The sequence below is a fragment of the Fundulus heteroclitus genome, chromosome 10 (genome assembly GCF_011125445.2).
Source record: "Fundulus heteroclitus isolate FHET01 chromosome 10, MU-UCD_Fhet_4.1, whole genome shotgun sequence".
Lineage (NCBI taxonomy): Eukaryota > Metazoa > Chordata > Actinopteri > Cyprinodontiformes > Fundulidae > Fundulus > Fundulus heteroclitus.
In genome coordinates, this window is record NC_046370.1 from 9,471,360 (window position 1) to 9,494,623 (window position 23,264).

Consider the following 23,264-nt stretch of genomic DNA (forward strand, 5'->3'; position numbering starts at 1 on the left):
AAAAAAGAACAAGCGACCGGACAAGTTTAAAATATTACAATAAAAGTCTGTTTGCTGCCCAAGTGAGGCGTCAGAATCTGCGATTGTGTAGATAATGCTTACTGGAATAGTGCAGTAAGCTCTACAGTCCATGAAGATAAAAACACATTCAATGCTGATAAAGATGAATAACTTCAGGAAGTTCTTAACTGACGCAGAAGTTTCCTCTTGACACGCAAGTAGTTCAGCATTTCTTTGAAATGAAGTTTATATCCCTTTCTTATCACTAGCAACTCAAATCATTCGACCTGCATTATAAATAGGCTCATTGCCAAAGACAAGCTAAACAGTAAACAAAGTAACCTGAACAGCCAGACTGATAATGTGTAGCGCTCTCCGTTATGCACATTATCAATCTGGGACTGCTTATGTTGAATCTGTTTGGAGAAAGGAGGCACATTCAGCAGAACTCTCTGAGCTGAAGCCGGGCATACACTGTACGATATTTTCAATCGTAGTCATATACAGCTCAAACTGTACGGTGAAACTGCAGGGTTTATAAGTTTACAGCTCATGATATCTGTTCTTACTGTACGGCCCGATGCTCTGATGCAATCTAACTGCTCACACTGTACGTCCAAAAACCACATGTCGGACTTAGCCCTGTAGAGAGATGGCACCGGTCAGAGTCTGCTATTTGGAAACCCAATGTAACAGTAGAAGAAGAAACAGATGGAAGTGTCAATGCTCACTGTTAAATATGAGGCTCACTAGAACGAAACGCGCTGCCTCGGAAATTCTACGAGTTGTTTGACTCCATGTCACATGTACCGCCGCCATGATTCTCTTCGCTCCTATGTTTATGTCTGGGAAGAAGAAGAAGAATTCCCTTGTTTGCACATGTGCAGTGCGTGAGGTTGGGGGAAATTGGCTCATAGACGCTCGTAGCTCCGCTTCAGCAGCAGGACGCGCTCACCATCACCTCATGAGGGCAGACTGAATTTCAAACATGTTTGATTTTCATCCGACTGTACGATTCCTGATCGGGAGTTGGTCGTGAAAGGCTAATAGCCCCTCGTTAGCCCCTGTATGCTTACACGACGCAGGACGCACGATGAAGCTGAAACTCAGCCCGATCCAAATTCTCGCAGGACTGAAGAATTAGCCGAGAAAGGGTAAAAAAGTCATACAGCATGTGCCTAGCTTAAAGTAACGATTAGTGCCCAACTACCAAAGATTGGTTTTAGCCAATCACAGAATCAAATGAAAACGTAAGCAGCAGGTGTCGTGACAAAACCAGAGAAACGTAAACTAGTCAAGGCAGTTCTTGTTGTTCTTTCAAAGAAGAATTAATGGGTTCTGGCAAAACAAATGTGATAGCAGCAGCTACACATTGAGTTCTGGGAACTCTTATATGATTGGCTCAGGAACCAGGAAGTAAACACGGGCATCAAAGTAGTTATTCACTGTACTTCTAATTTTGAAAGGAGAAAAACTTTACAAAGACATCGTTGATGGAGAGGACTGTTTATAGGGAATGTTACGTCCTTTCTGGGTGACAAATGAGAATTTCTTACTTATTACTCCCTTAAGTGTGTGTACAGGGATTGTGAATAATTACTTTTACACATTTATGTTTAAATTATTACATATTTATTTAAATCAACAACCTTTGTTAGGAAGTTTTCGGTGGACTCTCAGGTTTTTATGACAAGTATTACACAAATGTGTGTAAAGCTGTGTTTAATGCGACTTTATCTTCATGCGAGCTGTTGGAAACATAAGACATATATTACAAAATATATTTTTTATGTTTCCAACAACACTTTTTTTGGTAGATGGTTAAGTGCTCGGTTAGATATCATTTGTGGTAAATATCTCAACCTCCCTATCATGTGGGTTAAACATTAAAAGGCGTCTCTCTTTCTCTCACTTTGCCTTTAATTAAATTTGTGGGAAGAGGAACTGAAACTAAAATCATAATTAGAACTGCGCATTGAAGCCAAATAACACACCCATTTTTTTATCAGGACAGGATGATTTACTGGCCCGTCATCTTTTTCAACTTTTTATTGTTATTGTTTCCTAGATTGTAATTGCCATTATTAAAAGTTAGACATTTATAAAAAATGTTTTAATGTCCCTTCTGCTGTACATTGTGAAACCTGTTTTTGAACATGTACTGATTGTGGTTCTTAATTTGTTTTAAAGCGTATTTGACCTCTTTCTAAATTCCCCAAAACAAACCATAATTCTTGAACATTCATATTTACAACTGTTGTATAACTGCATTGTGTTCTTGGCTATAGTTTTATTCTTTAGTTTCATATTTTTGGTAGTCTATTAGTTTTGCTTGTTCTTTTAATTTATACTTGATAATTTAGTTAAATGTTACAAGTCTAGTTAAAGAGCCTAGTTAATGAAGCCTTTTTACTTGAAGTTGAAGCATTTCTGTTACCAAATAATTTTATTTGCAGAGGAGATGTTTGTGTTTATGCTGTATATGCGTGCAGTCCTTGCTCCTTGAGAACACCATATAAAAGGAAAAAATGTAATTAATGGTAACAAGATAAGTGTATCGGAGTGACATTTTCCCTCACTTGTTTAAAGAAATACTGTGAAATTTATTCTGTATTTTATTAATTTAAAAGGGTTAAATATTTGAATGACTAATGAGATTCAATCATAGGCATAGAGTTAGAGTGTGCTTTTGTTATATTATTGCTTTTTTTGTACAAGAATTTTGCTTTTGAGAATACATCTGACTCAAAACTTAGAGCTAAATTCTGGATCTCGCAGACAATGATTTGATTATAAGCAGTTTTCGATTAAAGCTATCTGTTTTGATTTGTCTCGTTAATATTTCAGCACAATACATGTTTCCAGTTGGTTCCAGTTGCATGCATGTGAATAAAACTTACAGGACAAGTTATTCTACTTCTTCATAATCAACCTCTGAGGACAGTAAACAGAGCATGTCACACGATGCAGGCTGTCAATACAATCTTTCTTTCACCGTGAACTCCGTTGTAAGGGCTAAAAGCCAGAGACAAGGTCTTGTAAAAAGTACAAGAACAATTTTTTCTGTTTTCTCGTATAATGACCACAGATTTCTATGTTTTGATCAGTAATATAGTTAATATCAGTCATATAAAAGTAATTTTATGTGATAGATCAGCACATAGTAGTGTGTAATTGTAAAGCACAAGGAAAATGAAACATGGGTTTCATTATTTTTTTCCTAATTACATTTTAAAAATTGTGGTTTGTATTGTATTAAATCCCAATCTGTATAATGAGTAAATATTTCATAGGATTTTTTTTACTAAATTTAAGCTCTGATCTGTAGACACATTTCAGTCTAGAGACCCCAAAACAGCTCAAGCTCAGTCACATTAGATGAATAAATAAATAAATGCCATCTGTGTCAGTCTTAGCATTGCCTTTCTGTTTGATTTGTCTCCAAACTTTCAAGTAGGCCATTTTTAGAGATACTCAATTTAAAATGTTATAATATCTTTTCCAATTAGTTTCTCAAAGTAATGTAACTGCAGGTTTAACTCCTCCCAACCAGTAGATGGCGTAATCTGGCCCATATTTTGGACCTGTCTAAATTTATTAAACAATTATTTATATATATATTTTTCAGAAAATTAATTACTTTTATTATGCAGCAGTTTAGACATGTGGATCTGTTTTTTGTTTTTATAAACTGATCGTTTTGATGAAAAAGTTGTAGCCATTAGCTTTAAATTACAGATCTCTCATAGCGGCTCCAGCTTTAAAAGCTTGTAGGCTAGAAACAATTAGTTACCGAGAGATGAGTATTAGTGTAAATTCAAGCTGTTAGCTGATCATTTCAAAGAGGTGTTCAAACAACTATTCCGTATTTATGGTTATATTAGTTGTTTTTAATGTTATCCAGGAAATACCTACTGATAGGATGCAAATTCTTTGTTGACCCTGACCTAAATTAGATTTTGCTTTTCTGAAAAATTTTGAAACGCTTCATCAGAAAAGTGCATCCAGATGCCGCTGCTTTCTTTTTGACTCAAACTTCTCTTTTTTGTTGCAGTGCAACACAGTTATCAGCTTTATCTCATGCTGTATTCAAATCTAAATTTAAATCGTGTTTATGTTTTAATCTGATTTTACATTTATAGGTGGTAATTTTCTCTCAGTATGGCTATTAGGGCATAAACACCAGAAGTGTGCATGCGCAGCCAGCAAGCGGAAACTATGAAGGAACGAACACAGACACTGGCATTATGTGAGCGCGTCAGAATAATTGCCATGTTGGGCAACCAATAGTTAAGGCGTTACCCCCAGAACCTGAGGGAGAGAGGAGTCTGAGAGCAGGAAAAAATGATGGTAAATCCCTGCTCTTTGGACCAAATGGGAGAAATTGGTTAGAGGCCCGCAGGTCCCATCGAGAAGGATTTTTTTTAACCTTGTTTTTCTGAATAATGTATTAACTACTTTCAGGATGGAAGGACTATTTTACCCATAACAAAAAGTGTTTCTGAACAGGATCAAAAACTATCGCTTTAATCGTAACAGTCTTACACAGCAGAGGTCATTGTGGAAAATGACTGTCCTCCTCTATTCAATTCAATTTAATTCAATTCAATTTTATTTATATAGTGCCAATTCATGAAACATGTCATCTCAAGGCACTTTCCAAAGTGAAATTCAATCAGATTATACAGACTAGTCAAAATATTTCCTATATAAGGGAACCCAGTTGATTGAATCAAAGTCCTGACAAGCAGCATTACTTGGTGGTGGTTGTATTTATTCTTCTTCCCAAGAAAAAGATTGTCACTAGTTTTATGCTGTGATGATCTTAGATTTATCAGTTTATATTCATATGTAAATCTTTCTCTCTCATGTTTTATGGACTGAGTTTTTATTTAATAGATGGTGGTTATTGTATTGTGTAAATATTTGCTGCTATATTATTTTTATACGTGAATAAAGCACATAGGGCTTTATTCACATATAAAAATGCTGTGTAAATTAAAACTGAAAGTAACACTGATGTTATAATTATTGTGCAGTAACTTAAAAGGTTTTACTATTCCTTCTCAAGATAGCAGCTATATTTCTTTTATTTTTCCTTTTTTTTTTTTTTTTTACGTGTGGAGCATTATTTCTGTTGTGACTTTTTACCAAACCAGATTTTAATAAAATACACAAAATTCCCGTGTTGGCTTTGTTCTTGTGCCATTGTCCTATCCTGACTTAACCCTGCTGCTGTCCCGCCCTGTTTCGTTTGTGTGTGGACAGTTGAGTACATAACATAACCATGTACTTTTGTTTCTCTACCTTTAAGCAAATTCCTCATCTGATCTTACAGGCATTACTTGTCTGGATGCCCCAGACGGCATGTTTTAAGTTCAGTCCTCTTAAACGCTGGTGTCAAACGTCCTTCGCAAAACATTTACTTATAAGTTAGATCCTTTTCACTCTACTTCTCAAGAATGGCACAGCAAACAATAACCTTTTTCTCTTTCGTGCTGGTGATATTACTCAGCATGATTCTTTTCATGATGTCTCTGGGATATTTACCAGAAAGCGTCAGGTAAGTGCTTTTTGGTAGAAATTCATAGTGTGAACCCTTGAATGTCTGTTTTGTATTGTGCTCTATGACAGTATTTTTTATTTCTGTTTTATCAAAAATTCAGATACAGATGGATAGCCATGTCGGGAATCAAAAGATTCAGCGGAGGCAACATGTTTTATGAAAATCTCAAATTACAGCAAAATGAAGGAAACGCGACCCAACCTTTGTTCACCACAACATGGACTTTAAATACTACTGAAACAACAACATGGGAGTCAGTGACAATGTCAAAGACGAATGAGACGAAACGGTCTCCTGCTGAACATCCCATTCCAGTTATACGCAAAAGCTCCTTCAAAAAACTTCCTCTGTGGAACTTTGACGATATTTATAATTTGGATGCCCCGCCTAGACCTATGGTAAGTATAATAAAACACAAATGGAGAATAATAATAAAAATTAGTGTTGCGCCGATGCCATTTTTTGGCCTCGATACCGATACCCGATACCTGGCTGTGCGGTATCGGCCGATACCGATACCATTACTTTGAAATTTATGTGTGTGTATATATGAAGAACAGCATACTACTTTGATGTAAAATAATTGCTATCATGGCTTTGTCAAGCTGCTACCTTATTAAAGCAGGAAAAAAGACTAATACAAAGTGAATCCAGTAGAACTAGTGAGTATCGGGAGAGAGAAGGCTGCGTTCAAGTGACATACAAACATCAAAATGGTATCTGTGACCTATTTGTTGGTACTCGCCGATACCGATACCACCATTTAGTGCTGGATCGGCGCTCCGGCCGATACTGGTATCGGTATTGGTGCAACACTAATAAAAATGCAACATATTTTTTGAGGTTAGTAGATCTGCTAAGTCCTACTAACTTAGCAGACTCCTTGTATGCTTTGTTTTCATCCAATAAAGCTAATGACCGCTGAGCATTACATGCACTTGTAGCTGTAGCCAAATAAATGCTTGACTCTTTTAAAGAAAATATATTTTTTTAGCATCACCTTACATCCAAAAACTATCTCAAATTCAGACATGTGCCCAGTCTCTGCGAAACTCCGAGGACAAGGCCTTCCAGAAAGCTTTCCTTCCCAACGTACGCATGTTTCTGCACAAAGATAACATCAACATGAGAGAGTGGAACCGGCTTTCGCATTTCAACAATCCTTATGGTTTTATGGACATGAAGTATGAGGGTAGGTATTTCCTTAGATTGTACTTATTAGTCTTCTGTGTGTGAAAGAAACCCTTTCTCAACATTTTCCTCTTGAGTTCTTGAAAGAGAACTGAATTAAAACTGTTCTGCTAAATTACTATTAATTAGCTGCCTCACTTATACACATGAACCTACAAATTATTATTTATATCGTTATTAGGGCATTTTATCAAATTTTATTCCTCTTTGCAGCCATACTTCCATAATCTAGACTCAAATCACACCCAGTGATGATTTGGGATGTAATTGATACAACTTACTCACTGCCCATGTTGGCCCTCCGTCATGGGGCGACGTCAAGAAAATGTTTTTTTGGTCAGTTGTTATAATGTCTTGTAAATGGAGGTAAGACACCATGTTGTGTTGAGCAGTTTTTTGATTACTATCACATTTCCTGTTGTTTCGGTTTAAAAAACACATTGATTACACCCAAATTTATGTGTGACACAACAAACAAAGTGGATTTCAGAAAAACAAAATCAATTTAAAATAAAAGAAACTAATTCTATTTGTGAACCCATTAATGGGGATCCTCATTTTTCCTCATGTCACCAACATGGTGCCCTCTACCAGACAACATTTGGTTTCCATGAGCCTGTTCTAAAAAAACACAATCCACCACCCAAACTTTATTTTATTCTGTTTCTCTTGTTTAATCAAACTTGCATTTATATAGATTTAATATGACAATATCTGAACCTTGACTCTTCTAGTTCAAAGGTTGGTATTGGTAGCTCTTCGTATGACAACACCAATGAAGTAGCTTGGGGAGACCTGCTCTCTAAACCATTCTATTTTATGTTTCGCTCGGTTTTAGCGCCGTTCTCTTGTTGAAAGGTGACCCCCCCCCCCCCCCGCCCGATCCATTAAGCCCACATCTCTTTCCAGCCTCTATCAAGTTTTCTTCCAGAAATGCCATCTATAATCTCCAATCAGCTTCTCTGTCCCTGCTAAAGAACCCCCCACCACCACCACCACCCCATAGTGTGATGCTGCCTCTACATGTGTCACAAAGGGTTTTTGGGTGGGCTATATCAAATGTTTTTTTTCCCATAATCATGATGAATGCGCCTTCCTCTATAGGTTTTCTAAATGACTTGTTAGCAAAGAATCCTGGAAACAGTGGTTAATATGAAGTCACAGTGTATGTTCCTGTGATGTGCATGAAAGCACAGTGATTTTGTAGATGGTGAATCAGTGGATGTCATGCATCAATAACACCTGTCATTTTGTATGTGTGTTGTATAAAAATCCTGACAACAGTAGGGTAATTAGTGAGCATTGGCAATCCAATGTGCTAAATGGATATCTGTCCTTACCAAAAAAAAGTGGAAAAACAAAACAACTGGACTTTTTTTCCAAAGTTTGAAGACGTTTCGCTTCCCATCTAGAAAGCTTTCTCAATGCAAATGTCTGGAGTAGTGTGGAGTTGCAAGTTTTATATTATTGCCCAAAAAGGCGTTGTTATGGTTTAGATAACATGCAAATTAAACCAAAACTGGTCCACCCCTTTGCAGTGGGGAGTCGTTAGGGTCATCGATGGCCTGGCTTACAGGGGAGATGTTGTGATCACCTGCATGGAGATGAAAATTGGAAGGAATCAAACCTATCGCTGTGTTGTACGTTTTTGAAACCTGAGTCCTCCTCCTCTGTTTAAAGTTGTTTCTTCTTTCTTAACGTAGATGGCTTCCTTCACACCCCTTTCAAATCATCTGTCTTCTTTGTCCAAAATGTGAACATTTTGGTCCTCAAAAGAGTGTCCTTTGTCCTTAAGGTGTAGGTGGACAGCAGAGTCTTGTCCTGAGGAGGTAGCTCTCCTGTGTTGAGCCATGCATCTGTGGAGAGGTTGTTTGGTTTCTCCAATATAAAGATCAGAACATTCCTCACTGCACTGAACAGCATACACCACTCCACTCATCTTAAGTTTGGGGGTTTTGCCCTTGGGATGCACCAGACCCTGTTTGAGGGTCCTGTTTGGTTGAAATGTACTGGGATTTTGTGTTTGGAGACAATCCTCTTGAGTTTTTCAGAGACTCCAGCAACATATGGTCATGTCGTCTTCAAACTTCAGAAAAAAAAGTCCAGTTGTTTTTTTTGTTTTTTGTTTTTTACTTTTTTGGTATGATCATGACCTGGATGACTGAGAATCTTCACCAGCATATCTATCCTTGAATGTGAAGTGAACTCCATTCACCTCACACTCCAAAATGTTTGCTTCAGATAAACAGAAAACCGTCGGTAAATTTAACTTTGTTTGATCTCACACACTGGATGTCTGTCCCTGAAGTTTGTACAAGCTGAGCATTGGTTTGTGATGACCTGCGTGATCAAGTGACCCTCCTCTGTATGCATTTTAAGGCAATCTCTCAAACACACCGCTCCCTTGTTTGATAAGGTGCCGTCTCTTCAAACAATTATCAACAATCAAGAACATTTTATTTGTGACCATGGCAAAATTTCTCTGTGGCTACTCCGGTTCACATTACACCATAACGAAGGCAAGAAAAAATGTGAAGGTACAAAAACTATACGAACTGTCCAGCCAGACTTGAAGAAGATGGAATCTGTGTCACAGAGATGAATGTGTTTTGGTGTGAAATGTGTGCGACAACTTCCCGAAAAAAGCTAAGAAAATAATTGGTAAGCTGCAGGTTGAATCTTGTAAGTTTCATTATCCCAATTGAAACCAATGCTGTAGCCACATGGGTTGAAATCGGTTGCCACCCAAAAATGAACAACAGCAACATAAAAAGTCAGATTACAATTTGTATAGCCACTCATGTCTTGTGGTAGGATGTAAACCTTGGATGGCTTGGGAAAACTTCAGCCACCAGAGAGATGTTGAAAGTAACCAAGAAGAGGAAAATGTGGGATTCCTTGCTTAAAAAATGGCAGAAGTTAAAAAAGATAGACGATGAATCTCACAATGGATGGATAAGTGGAGATGTATTTCATTCTTCATTGAACTGAAAGCAAGTTGGCACAAAATTAACATCATAGAGCGGGGAAAAAAAGCAAAGGCGAGTTAATGCAAAATGCTTGTCAGTAAGCCGGAAATCCTTTGTCTATGCTTGCTTATCACAGGGGGTAAGCATTAAATCTCACCACCAAAAAAAGTTATATCCCTTTTTAACTGCAGATGTATGGCCTGTGTTGAAGATGATCCCAAAGCCAAAAGAGCCGCTGCTCCTTCCAAAACCAGGCGGGGATGGCTGTGTGCACTGTGCCGTGGTGGGGACTGGTGGCATTCTGAATGGCTCCAAAATGGGAGCTGAGATTGATGCTCATGACTACGTCTTTCGGTAAGAAAAGAATAGACCAAACAGTTTTTGCAGGGTTTTTTTTTACGATCTCAGGTCCAAGGGCACAGTGTCAGTAAAAGCATTGGCACTGTTGAGATTTCAGAGATAATTTAAAACTGACCAGTCTAACAAAGATAGATGTAGGATAACTTATTGTGCTTTCGAAATTAACATTATTCAATATTAAAGATCTGACTCTATATCTTGAGTGTGTGTTTGTCTATCCAGATAGGTAGGTAAATGTATGGATAGGCAAATAATGAAAAAAGTCTTAAAAGTCAAATATTGGTCTTTTCCTGGATCTTGGTTCTGACGGTACATTTCTATACCTTTAGACCAGACCTGGGTGCTTTTATTGCCTAAGGACCACATCCGGCCCGCTTACTACCTGTGATCGGCCCACTTCAATTTGTTGTAAAAGTGTAAATCCTTTTACTTACACGTGCCCAAGATGCAGTGATTGAGCTTTTAATTTGAAGGCCACTGCTGCTCTATTAGCGTTATCAGTGTGCTTATACGTCTTAGCAAATGTGTTGAACAGCTTTCAAGAAATGAACATGGCATGGACTTGTAAATCTTTCTTTATATCGATATCGAAAGTTGTTCGCATTGTGAGTTACATTGAAACCGACATTATGGGAGTAAACACAGGGAGAAGTATGAAAGAATGAAGGATTTTTTTTTTTTTTTACAAAGCTCAACTCCTCCAGGGAGGCAATCAGGAACAGCTTTGTAATATCCTATGAAATTGCAAGATATGTGGCGTTAATGCATGGCTGAAATATTTCCCTGAGAAAACAAAGACGTTTGCAAAAGTGTCTCTCTCAAGGTGCAACCTAATGCGGATAAAGAACATTGCAAGGAATCTGGTGTTTAAGCTGCAAACATAAACAAACAAATTTGAATTGTTTTCTTTGGCTGTGGATGAGAGTTGTAAAGGTGATACAGCACAGTTGCCTATCTATGCACATAAGAAAAGACCTTTCAGATGACAGTGGAGCTGGCCACATTGCGGTCTTTGAAAGGCACTACAATGGGGGTGGGGTAAATACATCCATGGAGATGCAGGGAATAAAATGGGACAAACCAGTAGGTGTTACAACTAGTGTTGCACCGATACCGATACCGGACGGGGCCCCGATCCAGCATTAAAATGGTGGTATCGCAGCCTCCTCTCTTCCGACTAGTATTATACATTTTATATAAGTTCATGAAAGTTGCACTATTTTGGCATTTGAGAGCCAAAACTCAGGGTTTAAAAGAGATTATTCAATTATTAATGTAATTTTACTGTCTTACTGTTGCACTACTATTATACACGTTATAATTTCACGAATGTTGTACTATTTTGGCCTTTGAGAGCCAAAAGTTTATTCAACTATTGTCACCCATTCCAGGGAGGCAATAAATAGTTCTACTACCCTAAGTAGTATGCAGTTTTTCATATATACACACACACATCAATTTCAAACAGATGGTATCGGTATCGGCCAATACTGCACAGCCAGGTATCAGGTATCGGTATCGGGGCCAAAAAATGGCATCGGCGCAACATTAGTTACAACCGATGTGTGCTCAAATCTGACGGTGAGAAATGTTGTCATGATTAGTGCCTGTTAGTTTCTGCATTCCCGGCAAGCCCACCTGCTCTGCTGCAATCAGCCTCATGCCTCTCACCTGCTGTATTTGAATGCTTTCCCACCTTCCCGCCAGGTTATCGAATGGTCCTGCTGGTAGATGACCAGCATTCTTTCCATTTCCTTGTCTGATCCCCACATCATGACCTTGACTCTGTCTCCCTCACTGGCCTTGCCCTTTTCTGGTTTCTACCGAGCTTCTGATTTTTGGATTACGACCCTTTTCCGATGCCATGACGTCTGGGCCTTGTTTGTTGTCTGGATTTGTTTGCTGACATCTACCTCACCGTGTTTGACCCTTGCCTGTCCCTCAGATTCTGTATCTATCTCTGTCATTCTGCCTGAGACCGCAGCACTGTGTAAAAAGCCATCACTCCACACTGCCAAGTTGCTACCTGTTGTGACGTCATTCTAGTCACGGACATTGGCTTCTCTGGAGGACTGAGGAACTTATCAACAGGATCAGATCCCTGGTTCGGGTCCTAAAAGGGCTAGTGGTTTGTAGTCAAGTGTTTCCTTAGTTCTTGACTCTTTTGCAGCCACTAACTTGTCTTCCCTCATTATAGAAGTTACTGATCAGTCCTGCCGAGATTTCCTAAGTCCCATTAGGTATCTTGTTATAATAAACCTTTTAAAACACCCTCCGTGTCTGGTGGAAATTTCGGGTCCACAATCGGATTCATCAAATATTGAATGAAATTAACCAGAACAGAAACTGATATTTTTGCATTGTCTCCTGATCATTCATCAAGAGACCATGTGAGTCAGCACTAAATATTAGCCATGTTGATGGTGTTGTAACTAGTGTTGCACCGATACCGATACCAGTATCGGCCGGAGTGCCGATACCGCACTAAAATGGTGGCATCGGTATCGGCGAGTACCAACAAATAGGGCACAGATACCATTTTGATGTTTGTATGTCACTTGAACGCAGCCTTCTCTCTCCCGACACTTACTAGTTCTACTGGATTCACTTTGTATTAGTCTTTTTTCCTGCTTTAATAAGGTAGCAGCTTGACAAAGCCATGATAGCAATTATTTTACATCCAAGTAGTATGCTGTTCTTCATATATACACACACACATAAATTTCAAAGTAATGGTATTGGTATGGTATCGGTATCGGCCGATACTGCACAGCCAGGTATCGGGTATCGGTATCGGGGCCAAAAAATGGCATCGGCGCAACACTCGTTGTAACTAAAATAATTGATTGCTTCATAGCAAGAGCACTGAAGCACATTTGTTTCACTGCTGGAGGAGCTTGAAAGCGACATAGTGACATGGGCTACCAGACCGCTGTGAGATGGCTCACCCTAGGCAAGGTGCCTAAAAGAGTATGGGAGCAGAAATTCAACAGTTTGCGAAAAGAACATCCCAGAGACCTCAAATGTACACTGGCTAGAAGACATGGCCTTTGCTGTTGATTATGACAGCACAAATTAAATATCTCAATTTTAAACTCCTACGCACTTGCTTGTCTTCACACAACAGCTTGGTGGCATCTTTCACGAGAAAGCCGTTTCATTCATGTCAATTAGAGGACAACATTCTCACTCACATGCCAACACTGCAGGAAGTAACACTTATCTGGTAAAAACCTTCACAAACATTCATCCATGTTAGAGACAATGCATGTTCCTGTCATGCCACTGCCCTGTTCTTGCCTCGCCTGTCTGTTATCTGTTATACGGGCAATGTTTTTGTTGTCCTTCCAGTATGAGACATTTCATTAAACACTTTCCTACTCGTCGTTCCGCTCCCGATTGGTTGTCTAGATATTGGGTCCAACTCCATATCACACCGTGACAACAATATGCTTAATGTAATACAAACAGTAGAAGAACAGGTATGACTTGTTTAGATGAGTTCTCTTGATAAAGCCAATAAATAATACGCCACCATCGCTGCTTGGGGTTAAGTTATTACAAAAGCTGCAACCACAAGACTTCTGAAGCATATCTTCTCACCAGCTCTCAATTGATGCAGTGGAGGCCTGGTGATTGGAGCTTGTATTGCAACCACAAAATATGTTTTTTTTCTCTCTCTGAAAACTGAATTATTTTAGCCTTAAATGGGGGGCCATCTGTCCAACAGCCAAACCTTGGTCCAAATTGGGTGATCAACAGGACAAGGGTCCCAAACAGAGCAAATCTGCACAAAATCACTACAATAGACAAATTAATAAAGATGTTGCAAAGATCCAGTCAAAATCCAGAATTTAGCCTGAATAAACTGCAGTGGTGGGACCCGCCGAGAGCAGCACAGAAATTAATGCCTGCAGACCTCATAGATGCCTCCATGAACTGAATGAGTGTAAAGTAAACAATAAACTTCATCTACAAACATATGAGACTGAAAGTCAGACAAAGAAGAAGTAATAAAGAATTGCTACTTATTTTGCTACCATAAGCAAATTAATCATGAGGTTTGTTTACCTTTTTACATGACTTTAAATGCAGCTGTGAAAAAATATTAGATTTTTTTTAAGTAAAGCGGTATGCAGTGGCATGCTTTTAGTTTATTGTTATTATTAAAAATGTGGTATAAATCTTTACTAACCATTTCAAAAATATCTCCAACTTTGACAGATATTTCTTAACCCTCGATGGTTGGGTTCTGAGTGCAATTAGGGCTACTTGCAGCTATGCCACAGTTAATAGTGTAGGGTTAAAACCTGCAAGTTTTGGAACCATTGTTTAAGATGACTGAATAATCATGTGCAAACTCTGTTGGCAAGCTCCAGTTAAAACTAATGATCTTTACTACTTCTCCGATTGCTAAATATTTTTATGTCAGATATAACCATAAAGCAACACTTGAAAAATGTGTTTTTATGACAGGATGAATGGTGCGGTGATCAAAGGTTACGAGGAAGACGTGGGGAACAGGACATCAGTGTATGTTCACACATCGCACTCAATCACTGCCTCACTTTATATATTCAAGAAGTACGGATACATGTCCGCCCCACATGACGAGGTACTGAAAATACAGTGTCAGCTCCAAGCGTTAGTTATTTTGTCCATAAAGCAGAAAAATCACCGTTGATATTGACCTACATTTTACAGGGTATAAAGTATGTCATGATTCCTGAGGGGTTGAGGGATTACCGGTGGCTCAAAGGTCTTATCGGAGGGGAAAATCTGTCTAAAAAAAAGTAAGTATCATCTAATTTTATTTATTATATATGCTGTATTTGTGGAGGATGCAGATAAATAAAATTATACTATATAGAACACAAGTGTGTCTCTATAAATTATTGTTGAAAATGTCAGTTTACTTCAATGATTTGAGTCAAAAAGTTATATAATGATAGTAAAAATATTGATCCTGTACCAAAGTGTGGTGTATTGACGTCATAACAAATAAAACTAAAAAAGTAAAAAAAGAAACAGCCACCACTCTCACAACTACTACCATCACGATCACTGCCAAAAATTATATAATATAATATTTAAATAGAAAATAATAATGGCAATAATGACGATCATCATGTTTACGCCAGCTCTCTGACCCTCAGGAGAAAGCCTGTTCATCGGAGAGTCACAATCATCAGTGACTTGCAACATGCCAAATAAGTAACTTCAGATGTGCGTTGATCCTTATAAGTCACCAAATAGCTACAAGAAAACATCTACCTGCCCAAACTTGTTAATACTTAAAGGCCAATAATGGCGGAGGCTGGAATACATTAAAAAGTTAAACCTGTTTCACAATTTCTCACATTTCCAGCACAAGTTATTACCAACTTTTTTATTCATGTTAGGACTATCATGATTTTTACAAAGGTTTTTTTTTTTTTTTTTTTTTTACATCTTTGTGCTTTCACCTTCCAGCCCAAGAACCTACTATTCAGGACGGTACAATGAGAGCAACTTCTATGTTCTGCACCAGGACTTTCTGAGATACGTACGGAACAGGTCGGTTTTTTATCGTGATTGCATTCAAATGTCTTCAGCGTAGGCTGTAGCTCTATTATGCAAAGTGACATAGTGTAGGTTTCATCCAGGAGGAGTGAATGTTGCTATCTGCTGGGTTTTCTTAGAAAACCTTTTGATTGAACTGACTCTGTAGAGTGTCTTGAGATGTTGTGTTGTGAAGTATAAAACTTTTTTTTTTTTTACAAAGATTTAAGACAGAATCTGAAAAAATACAAAAATTTATGGAAAACCGAAAAGTAAAGTTGTATTTTTAGAAAATTATGCCCAAAATGTTTTAAATTTCTGCCAAAAACAGGATTAAAATAAACATTATAAACACCAAGCATAAAAAGTAATCATCAAACAGAAGTAATCATTTTACAGTAGTGTAGAAATACCCGCTCCAATGTTATTGTGGAGTATTTGAATTCAGATCAACTGCTGATGTGAGAATACCTCGGGGAAGACTCTTCATACTGTATGTATTTTTAGCATTGAAGGGGTTTTATTTTAAATAAAGCCCATATCAAAAATTACAGACAGGTGCATCGGATCTGGGAGACCAAAGGCGATTGGATCCCTCCCATTATATGGACACAGCCCCTTTTTCAAGGCTCAGAAACAACACATACCGTTTTCCATATTTGTGATCTCTCAGCAGATAACTCTGCGGAGTGTGGTTTAATTCTGAGGATGTTGGTCTGTTTAAAAATAACGCCAGCTATTGCTTCTTGATTGCATAAACACTATTTTTACACCGGCTCGAGAGTTACTCATAAAGCCAAGGGCTAAGCTTACTAGACGCAGCCCCGACAGCTGTTTTTTGTAGAAACCCAAATTTTCTACCTCCCACTTGGGATAAACGGTTGTAAAGAATAACGACAAGTCCATTCATGTATCCTTGAAATGCAACGTATATTTACTGGTGTTTTGAATCAGCGAGTTATTGTCTTTGTTTCCCAAATAGACAAAAATGTTGAAACTTTAGGATGTTTAGCCCATACATCCTGTCTGAAATTTGCCCAAACAAGACCTTAGGAATCAGGGTTAGTTAGACAATTTGTTTAACCCTTCGTCACATGTAGTCGTCAGTTGGAGTTTTTATGTTGACATTGTCATAAAACAATCTCAAAGCCTAACTGAGTACACTCCATCAGTGTTTATCATCTTGTGTGTGGAGGAACAAACACTTCACAGTTTTCTCTGCAAACACAGTCTGCCTTTACGGTTGCCTTAAACAGCAAAGGTGTGGTTACTGATATCCGTTTCAACTGTTATCTCCCACAGCTCTAAGCATATTGATGCAAGCGTATCTCAAGTTTACCACTATGAATTACCAGCAGTTTTTTTATAAATGGTAAATGGTAAATGGACTGAACTTATATAGCGCTTTTCCGGTCATGCTGACCACCCAAATATATATATATATATTTGAAACTGTAATTCCCCAGACTTATTAACACTTTTGCTATTATATGCAGTTTATTTGTGTTTTACTCATGAATGAGTCACACAACATTTCAAATCTAATGTCCTTATTTAATATTACAGTGCAACTTAGTCATGTAATTGGAACAAATTAGGCTTAAAATAATTATATAATCATGACTTTACCACTTATTAAAAATGTTCTCCACACCTTTGACATATTTTGAGCTTCCAATTAATATAATAATGTCACCAGGTTAAGTGTTGACTGTTTTTCAAGTTAAACAAAAACAGGTTATTTTATTAACCTTTCACAGCATGATACAGAATTATGAAATTTCCGGTTGTATTCCTATTTCTTATATAAACATGCATTCATTACTGTCACCTCAGCAGCCTTTTTCCCCCCTGTGTGGGCATTTTCACGGTAACTAAAAGCTGGAACAGACCCAGCAGGTGGGTGGAGCTAAGTGTGGTCTCTGATTGGCCGTCCACGGGTGGGTCATAGCTACTCACTGCTAAACACTTCCAGTAGACTAAAGATGTGCCATTACATCACCGTATAAACCATTTCATGCAGTTGATATTGCTGCACATCTAAATTCTCCCAAAAATTTCATTAAATAAAAATAACTTCAGCTTATTGGTTTGTCAGGCCAGATGTCTCTCCACAGTAAAAGGGTTGGTTACGGTAATGATATGCAGATCTTCTTGGTTGATTTCACTCTGATTGGTTACAACCATATTTGGAAAAGCGGTCAAACAAAAAATACACCTTCCTTACATTTGAGAGCATTTAGAAATTAAATAAACTTATGGGTAATCACAGCAATGTGGTCGCCACCTTCCATGTTGGTACAGATGATTTATTTATCAGTTTTTTTAATAACCTTGCGTTCACAAACACACAAGAATCCATCTTGTACCACTCGGGCTTCAACCGTTTGTTTCTGAACCAAAAACGGTTCTGGCCAATCACATTGCAGTATTAAGGTTTAAGGCGGGACATACCAGTACAGCCCACAGCCGAACCAACACAAACATAGAGGACGCACACACAGCTGCTGCTATCACATCTGTTTTATAAGAATCCACCTTTTTTTGATAGTAGAACAGCAAGAAGTGCCTTGACTAGCTTACCTTCTCATAACGCCTGCTGCTTACGTTTTAATTCAATACCGTGATTGGCTAAAACAAACCTTTGGTAGGCAGGCACTAGGTGTCACTTCACCCAATCAGTTCAGAGAGTTTCGCTAAGATTCCCTCCATTCCCCAAACAGATTCAAATTAAGCAACCCTCGATTGATAATGTGCAGAACTAGAGTGCTACGCATTATCAATCCGGCTGGCCAGGTTATTTGTTTGAAAACCCCGACTTGTATTCCCCCACAGGAGACCGTCTTTAGTAAAGTCCCTATAAATGAACTTCAGCCACTCTTCTGTGTTTCTCTCTTCCTTCAGGAGTGAGTGAAACCTTCATACATTTTGGAGCCCCCTCTGACATATCAGCTCCCCTTTTTAGTAACCGCTGTGAAGTTAGTTTGAGGTTTTAATATGGGATGTTTGTGCGCTGCAGCTTCTGCGGTGACTGCCTGCTGTTTGAGCCGATACACCGAGGCTGATCTGGGTTGGCCACTCCTTTGCCTTCCTCCTCTGGAGTGGAGCAGTCAGACATGCTAGCGTAGCTCACAGCCGGTACATCAGCTGGAAGGAGAGGGGAAGGAAAGGGGAGAGGGTTAGGCTGTTTGCTTAATGGTGTGCTCTCAGTGGAGAATACGTAGAAAGACAACCTACGTAGAAAGATAACCCATTTTCTGATCTGACCATTTTTGAGCAAATCAACAAAGCTGACCTCCCCTGAGCAAGTGCTTTGGCATTCAGTTTTGACATTTACATGGCCTCATCAGTGCACAAAAGATCATATTATACTTTCAAAACCTCAGAAAAGTGAAACTTCAGAAAACCCACTTGCTCTGAAGACGCAAGTGGGTCTTTGGGCCTTCCATGATGGCTCTTAACAACTTTGTTTAAAGATGATAACTAATCAACTAATGTTTGGTTTTAAATATAGAAATAACAATTGCATTGCATTTCCACAGCAGAATGATACAAAAAATACCAGTAATATATATTTTTTCTGTTTTTATTGTTGTTTGGCTGGAAAGGATTTGCTGGTTTTTTTTACATCAGTTTCCACAGAAACCCCATAGCAGCAGGTGTATACATCCTCTTTATGCAAAGGTTTTATGATTTTCTTTATTTTACAACCTAAAAATAGAAATATGAAAGGTTAGTTTTTAAAAATGACAGCAAATTTCCTATAGAAGATATTTGTAAAAAAAAAAAAAAAAAAAAGAAAAGAAAAATTCTTAAATGATACGTTGTCTTTTTTCATAAGGTCATGGAATATAAGCGACTCTGAAAGAGTTTTATTTATCTGGACTTCGGGAAAAAAACTGTGAGCATCACCATGATAGGCATATAACACTACTGGGCTCATTCATTTCTTAGATAGGAGTTGTATATGTAAACAAAGTTAATAAGCAGGCATTTATTGCAGTGTGCAATGTGTTTGTGTAGCTTATTTCATCTCCCGCATTGCTTGCAGCATGGTCCTTGTCCTTCCTGTGTTTTTGCAACAAAACATTGCTTTAAAGGAGGCTTTTGATATAGAACTACCTAACTAAATAACTAAAGATGTGTTTTTTTAATAGATGAGAATAATGCTAACAGAAGTGTTGAACCAGATTGAGCAAATAAAACAAAAACAAAAATGGTAATCTTCTGCCTTTATACCATAGAATTTAAACAAGATTATTTCAGATTTTCTCCAGAATCCCCCCAAAATCTTACTTAAATCAGTTTTGCTATAAATACTGAGCTGTAGTAAGAAGAAAAATCAGCTTGTAACCAAAATCCTTCAAATTTGGGAACTGAAATCTTTTCTCCGATCCATCAATATTAAATGTTGCTAACAATCTTCAGTGTGAACGCTGCTGCTGACTGAAGCCTCAATGGTAGCTACTTTCAGTACAAGTGAGCAGGGGAAATGAAATTAGAAGAAGCACAAAGATGTATGAAGCAATTTAACAGAAAAAAAACAGTTTCTTCTAAGACTTGTTCAAACATGCCTGCTGTCCCTTTAGGCAGCAAAGGAGCGAGAGCAAGTGTAACATTAAGCAGAGTACAGGAAGACTGAACTGAGTACAGCAACGTTCTGTTTTGCCCTTTCGAGCTTTGACGTTGTCTTTCAGAGAACATGCTGGCGGCCTTTTAGAAATCTCTGAGTAAATGAAAGGATCTCGATTTCCTAGGGAATATGCAGAGACTGTGGTTTAGAGAATGCACCCACTATGCTAAAAGTCCGAATAAGATGCTGAAAACACTTTTGAGTGTCAGCCTTTTCTCTTAATGTAAATAATTAATAGGGAGTCTAGAAAAACTGTTTGAATGCTATTCTTATATCTTCTTATCGTATATTAGAGTTTAACTACAGTAGTTTGGCAGACATTAGTATCTGCGGATCAAACCTTTACAAAACTGGAGACTGGAAATCATGCCACAAAATTCTGATTGGTGCATCTAGTAATAAGATAATCAAATAAGCTTTTGAACCTTCCTCTAATAATAACTTTTTCATTAATTTACAGGTTTTTAAAATCAAACAATCTTAACCGAGGATACTGGGCAATTGTCCGACCAACCAATGGGGCATTTGCTATCTTTACAGCTCTGCACGCTTGTGACACAGTAAGTAGATTTTTTTTCAGATTGTGCACTGGTTTTGGAAAGGCTGCATGTCTGTATCTGTTAATGGGCAAGGCAAGCTTATTGGTATAGCACATGTCAGTAGCAAGACAGTAGCAAGTGCTGCACATGAACAGAACACAAGAAAAGAAAACATTACTTTGTCACGTCTTATATCTTAAGATATAAGACGTGTTGGACTATGAACTTCAACATTAACATTTAAAAGCAACTCTAAACAAATAGGTTTTTAACCTTGATGTAAAGGAACTCGGGGTCTCAGCAATGTGTATTGTGAATTGTTATCTGGCTCCACAGGAAAAAAGAATATATTCATAATTGTTACAGCCAAACAGCTTTCTTTTATGATACCTTGCTCATACATGGTTTCAATGCATCCAGCGTTGCTAAAAGTACGCAAAAAGATCTGATTGGGCCGTATACAAAAGTATATCGCCCAATCAAATCCTTTCTTCCAAACCCAAAAAAAACAATCACATAATGCAAGACAGTGCATGTTACAAGGAGAAATAATATTATGTTAACGCTACACATATTATAACCTTGCTTTGCACCATTTATTTTTGCTTTAATCTTTTTTTGCCAAATATTTTCATTCCTTATGGTTCACCTTGTCTCCATTGTTTTTTTTTTCCATATCTACCATCTTCAGGTCAGTGCGTATGGATTCATGACACAAGACTATGCAAAATACCCCAATTATTATGCTCAGAGGAACCAGAAAACCAGAGTCATTTTCTACGCCAACCATGACTACATTCAGGAAATGAAGCTATGGAAGAGCCTTCATGACAGAAAAATACTGAAGCTGTTTCAAAGAACTGAAAAAAAAGATCGGACACCGAAGCAGCCCTGAAACACTGAGAATGATAGTTACAGCATCAAGAAATAAAGCAAACTGTTTAAATGTGGTGAAGTCTTACAAAAAACATCACATACAGAGGCTTTAATAACTCTATGTTTCATGGTTTTTGATGAATAAATTAAATTAAGTGTATAGACCAGTCAGAGCTTTTGGTCTGAAGGCTGCCGGCAGCATTACAAACAAAAGTTTACATTCAACTGAACTGAAGTTGTTTTTTTTTCACTGTGTATGATCTAAAAAGGTAATTCAATGAGTCAACCCCTTTAAAGATCTGCCAAATTTAGCAGATCTTAAAAGATTTGTCCGAAAGTAAGCCCGAGAACTCAGTACTGATTGGGTTATTCTTTAAGCTACTCCTCCTCGCTGCAAATGGGAGCCACAAATCTGAGGAATTTGAAGCATCTTAACACCGTCATTGAGGCTGTCCCCTACCGCAGGGTTGGGACGGCTCAGGGATTACTGTGAAATACCTGATCTGTCAGTCAGCTCCCTTTGAAAACCGCCGACTACAGAGACCAAAGTGGTGTGAAAAAGCACTGGCGACGCACAGTTCCTAGCGCTTTCCCCCAGTAACGCTGGGGTCAGTTAAACAAAATTACCCTGGAAAATCTAAACCGGCTTATCATCATGTGCCAGCAGGCCAGTGTGATCAGATATTGTTCCACCGGTTGCGTTCTCCAGCAGTGCCAACGCTGCCATCGTTCCACAATTAAGGGCGACTTTATGCAGCTCAATCTTCTGATCTAACCCGTTTTTCAGTGAGAATGAATTAAATGATTTACATGGCTGTTATGCTCCTCGGTGAACAGACTGATGCTGATTTACATCCACATGTGACAAAAACACAGAAATATTTACAGTTTACCTTTGACTGAGGTTGCTTTGATAGTTTTTTTTTTTTTTTTTTTAGGAGAGTAACGTTATTGTACGAGGCTAAATGTGATTACATTTTTAAACCTCCAACTCATGAAAAAACATCAGGTTTGATGCTCCTGGAGTTGACTAAAACTGAATGAAGTTATATTTCAGTTAATGCTGGAGGGACGTCTGGGCCTCCCTACTGAAGCTGCTACCCCCGCGACCCGACCCCGGATAAGCGGAAGACAACGGACGGACGGACGGACGGGCTGGACGATGTATCACAAAAATATCATCATTGAAAAAATGGCACGTGCAATAGGTCTATCGCTAACACATGCGATAAATTCATAATTTTACTGCATGTGTTTTGCATTGATCTGTGGTTGACCAATCAGATGCACACTTAAATGCTCCCAGCATACCACCACGTTTTATTGGCTATAGCGGACCCATAGGCTTACAAAGTAGCTCAGCTGCAGCGTGTAGAGGGAAAGCAACAACGGACCCGGGAGAAAAGGAGCCGAATGGGGACGGAAACAACAAACAACTTGTGCCTAAAAAGAGTAGCACGTCTGAAATATGGGACTACTTTGGATTTAGAAGAGATTTCATGGTTGTTACCTCTTGGCTAAGCATGAATAAAATAATTGTGTAGGAGAAATGCCGCTGATTTACTTCTTTAAGCAGAGTTATAAGGGTA

General features: G+C 38.3%; 1 protein-coding gene across 1 annotated transcript; it reads left to right on the plus strand.

The window, feature by feature from the left end:
- The first annotated feature begins 5,268 nt into the window (after positions 1 to 5,268).
- LOC110368703 (alpha-N-acetylgalactosaminide alpha-2,6-sialyltransferase 1) lies at positions 5,269 to 21,898 on the plus strand. Its single transcript, XM_036141928.1, has 9 exons — positions 5,269 to 5,563; positions 5,667 to 5,964; positions 6,596 to 6,758; positions 9,918 to 10,080; positions 14,563 to 14,701; positions 14,791 to 14,879; positions 15,559 to 15,642; positions 20,721 to 20,820; positions 21,491 to 21,898. Exons 1-9 carry the CDS (start codon positions 5,463 to 5,465, stop codon positions 21,692 to 21,694), a joined length of 1,341 nt encoding a protein of 446 aa, XP_035997821.1. The 5' UTR covers positions 5,269 to 5,462; the 3' UTR covers positions 21,695 to 21,898.
- Positions 21,899 to 23,264: the final 1,366 nt, after the last annotated feature.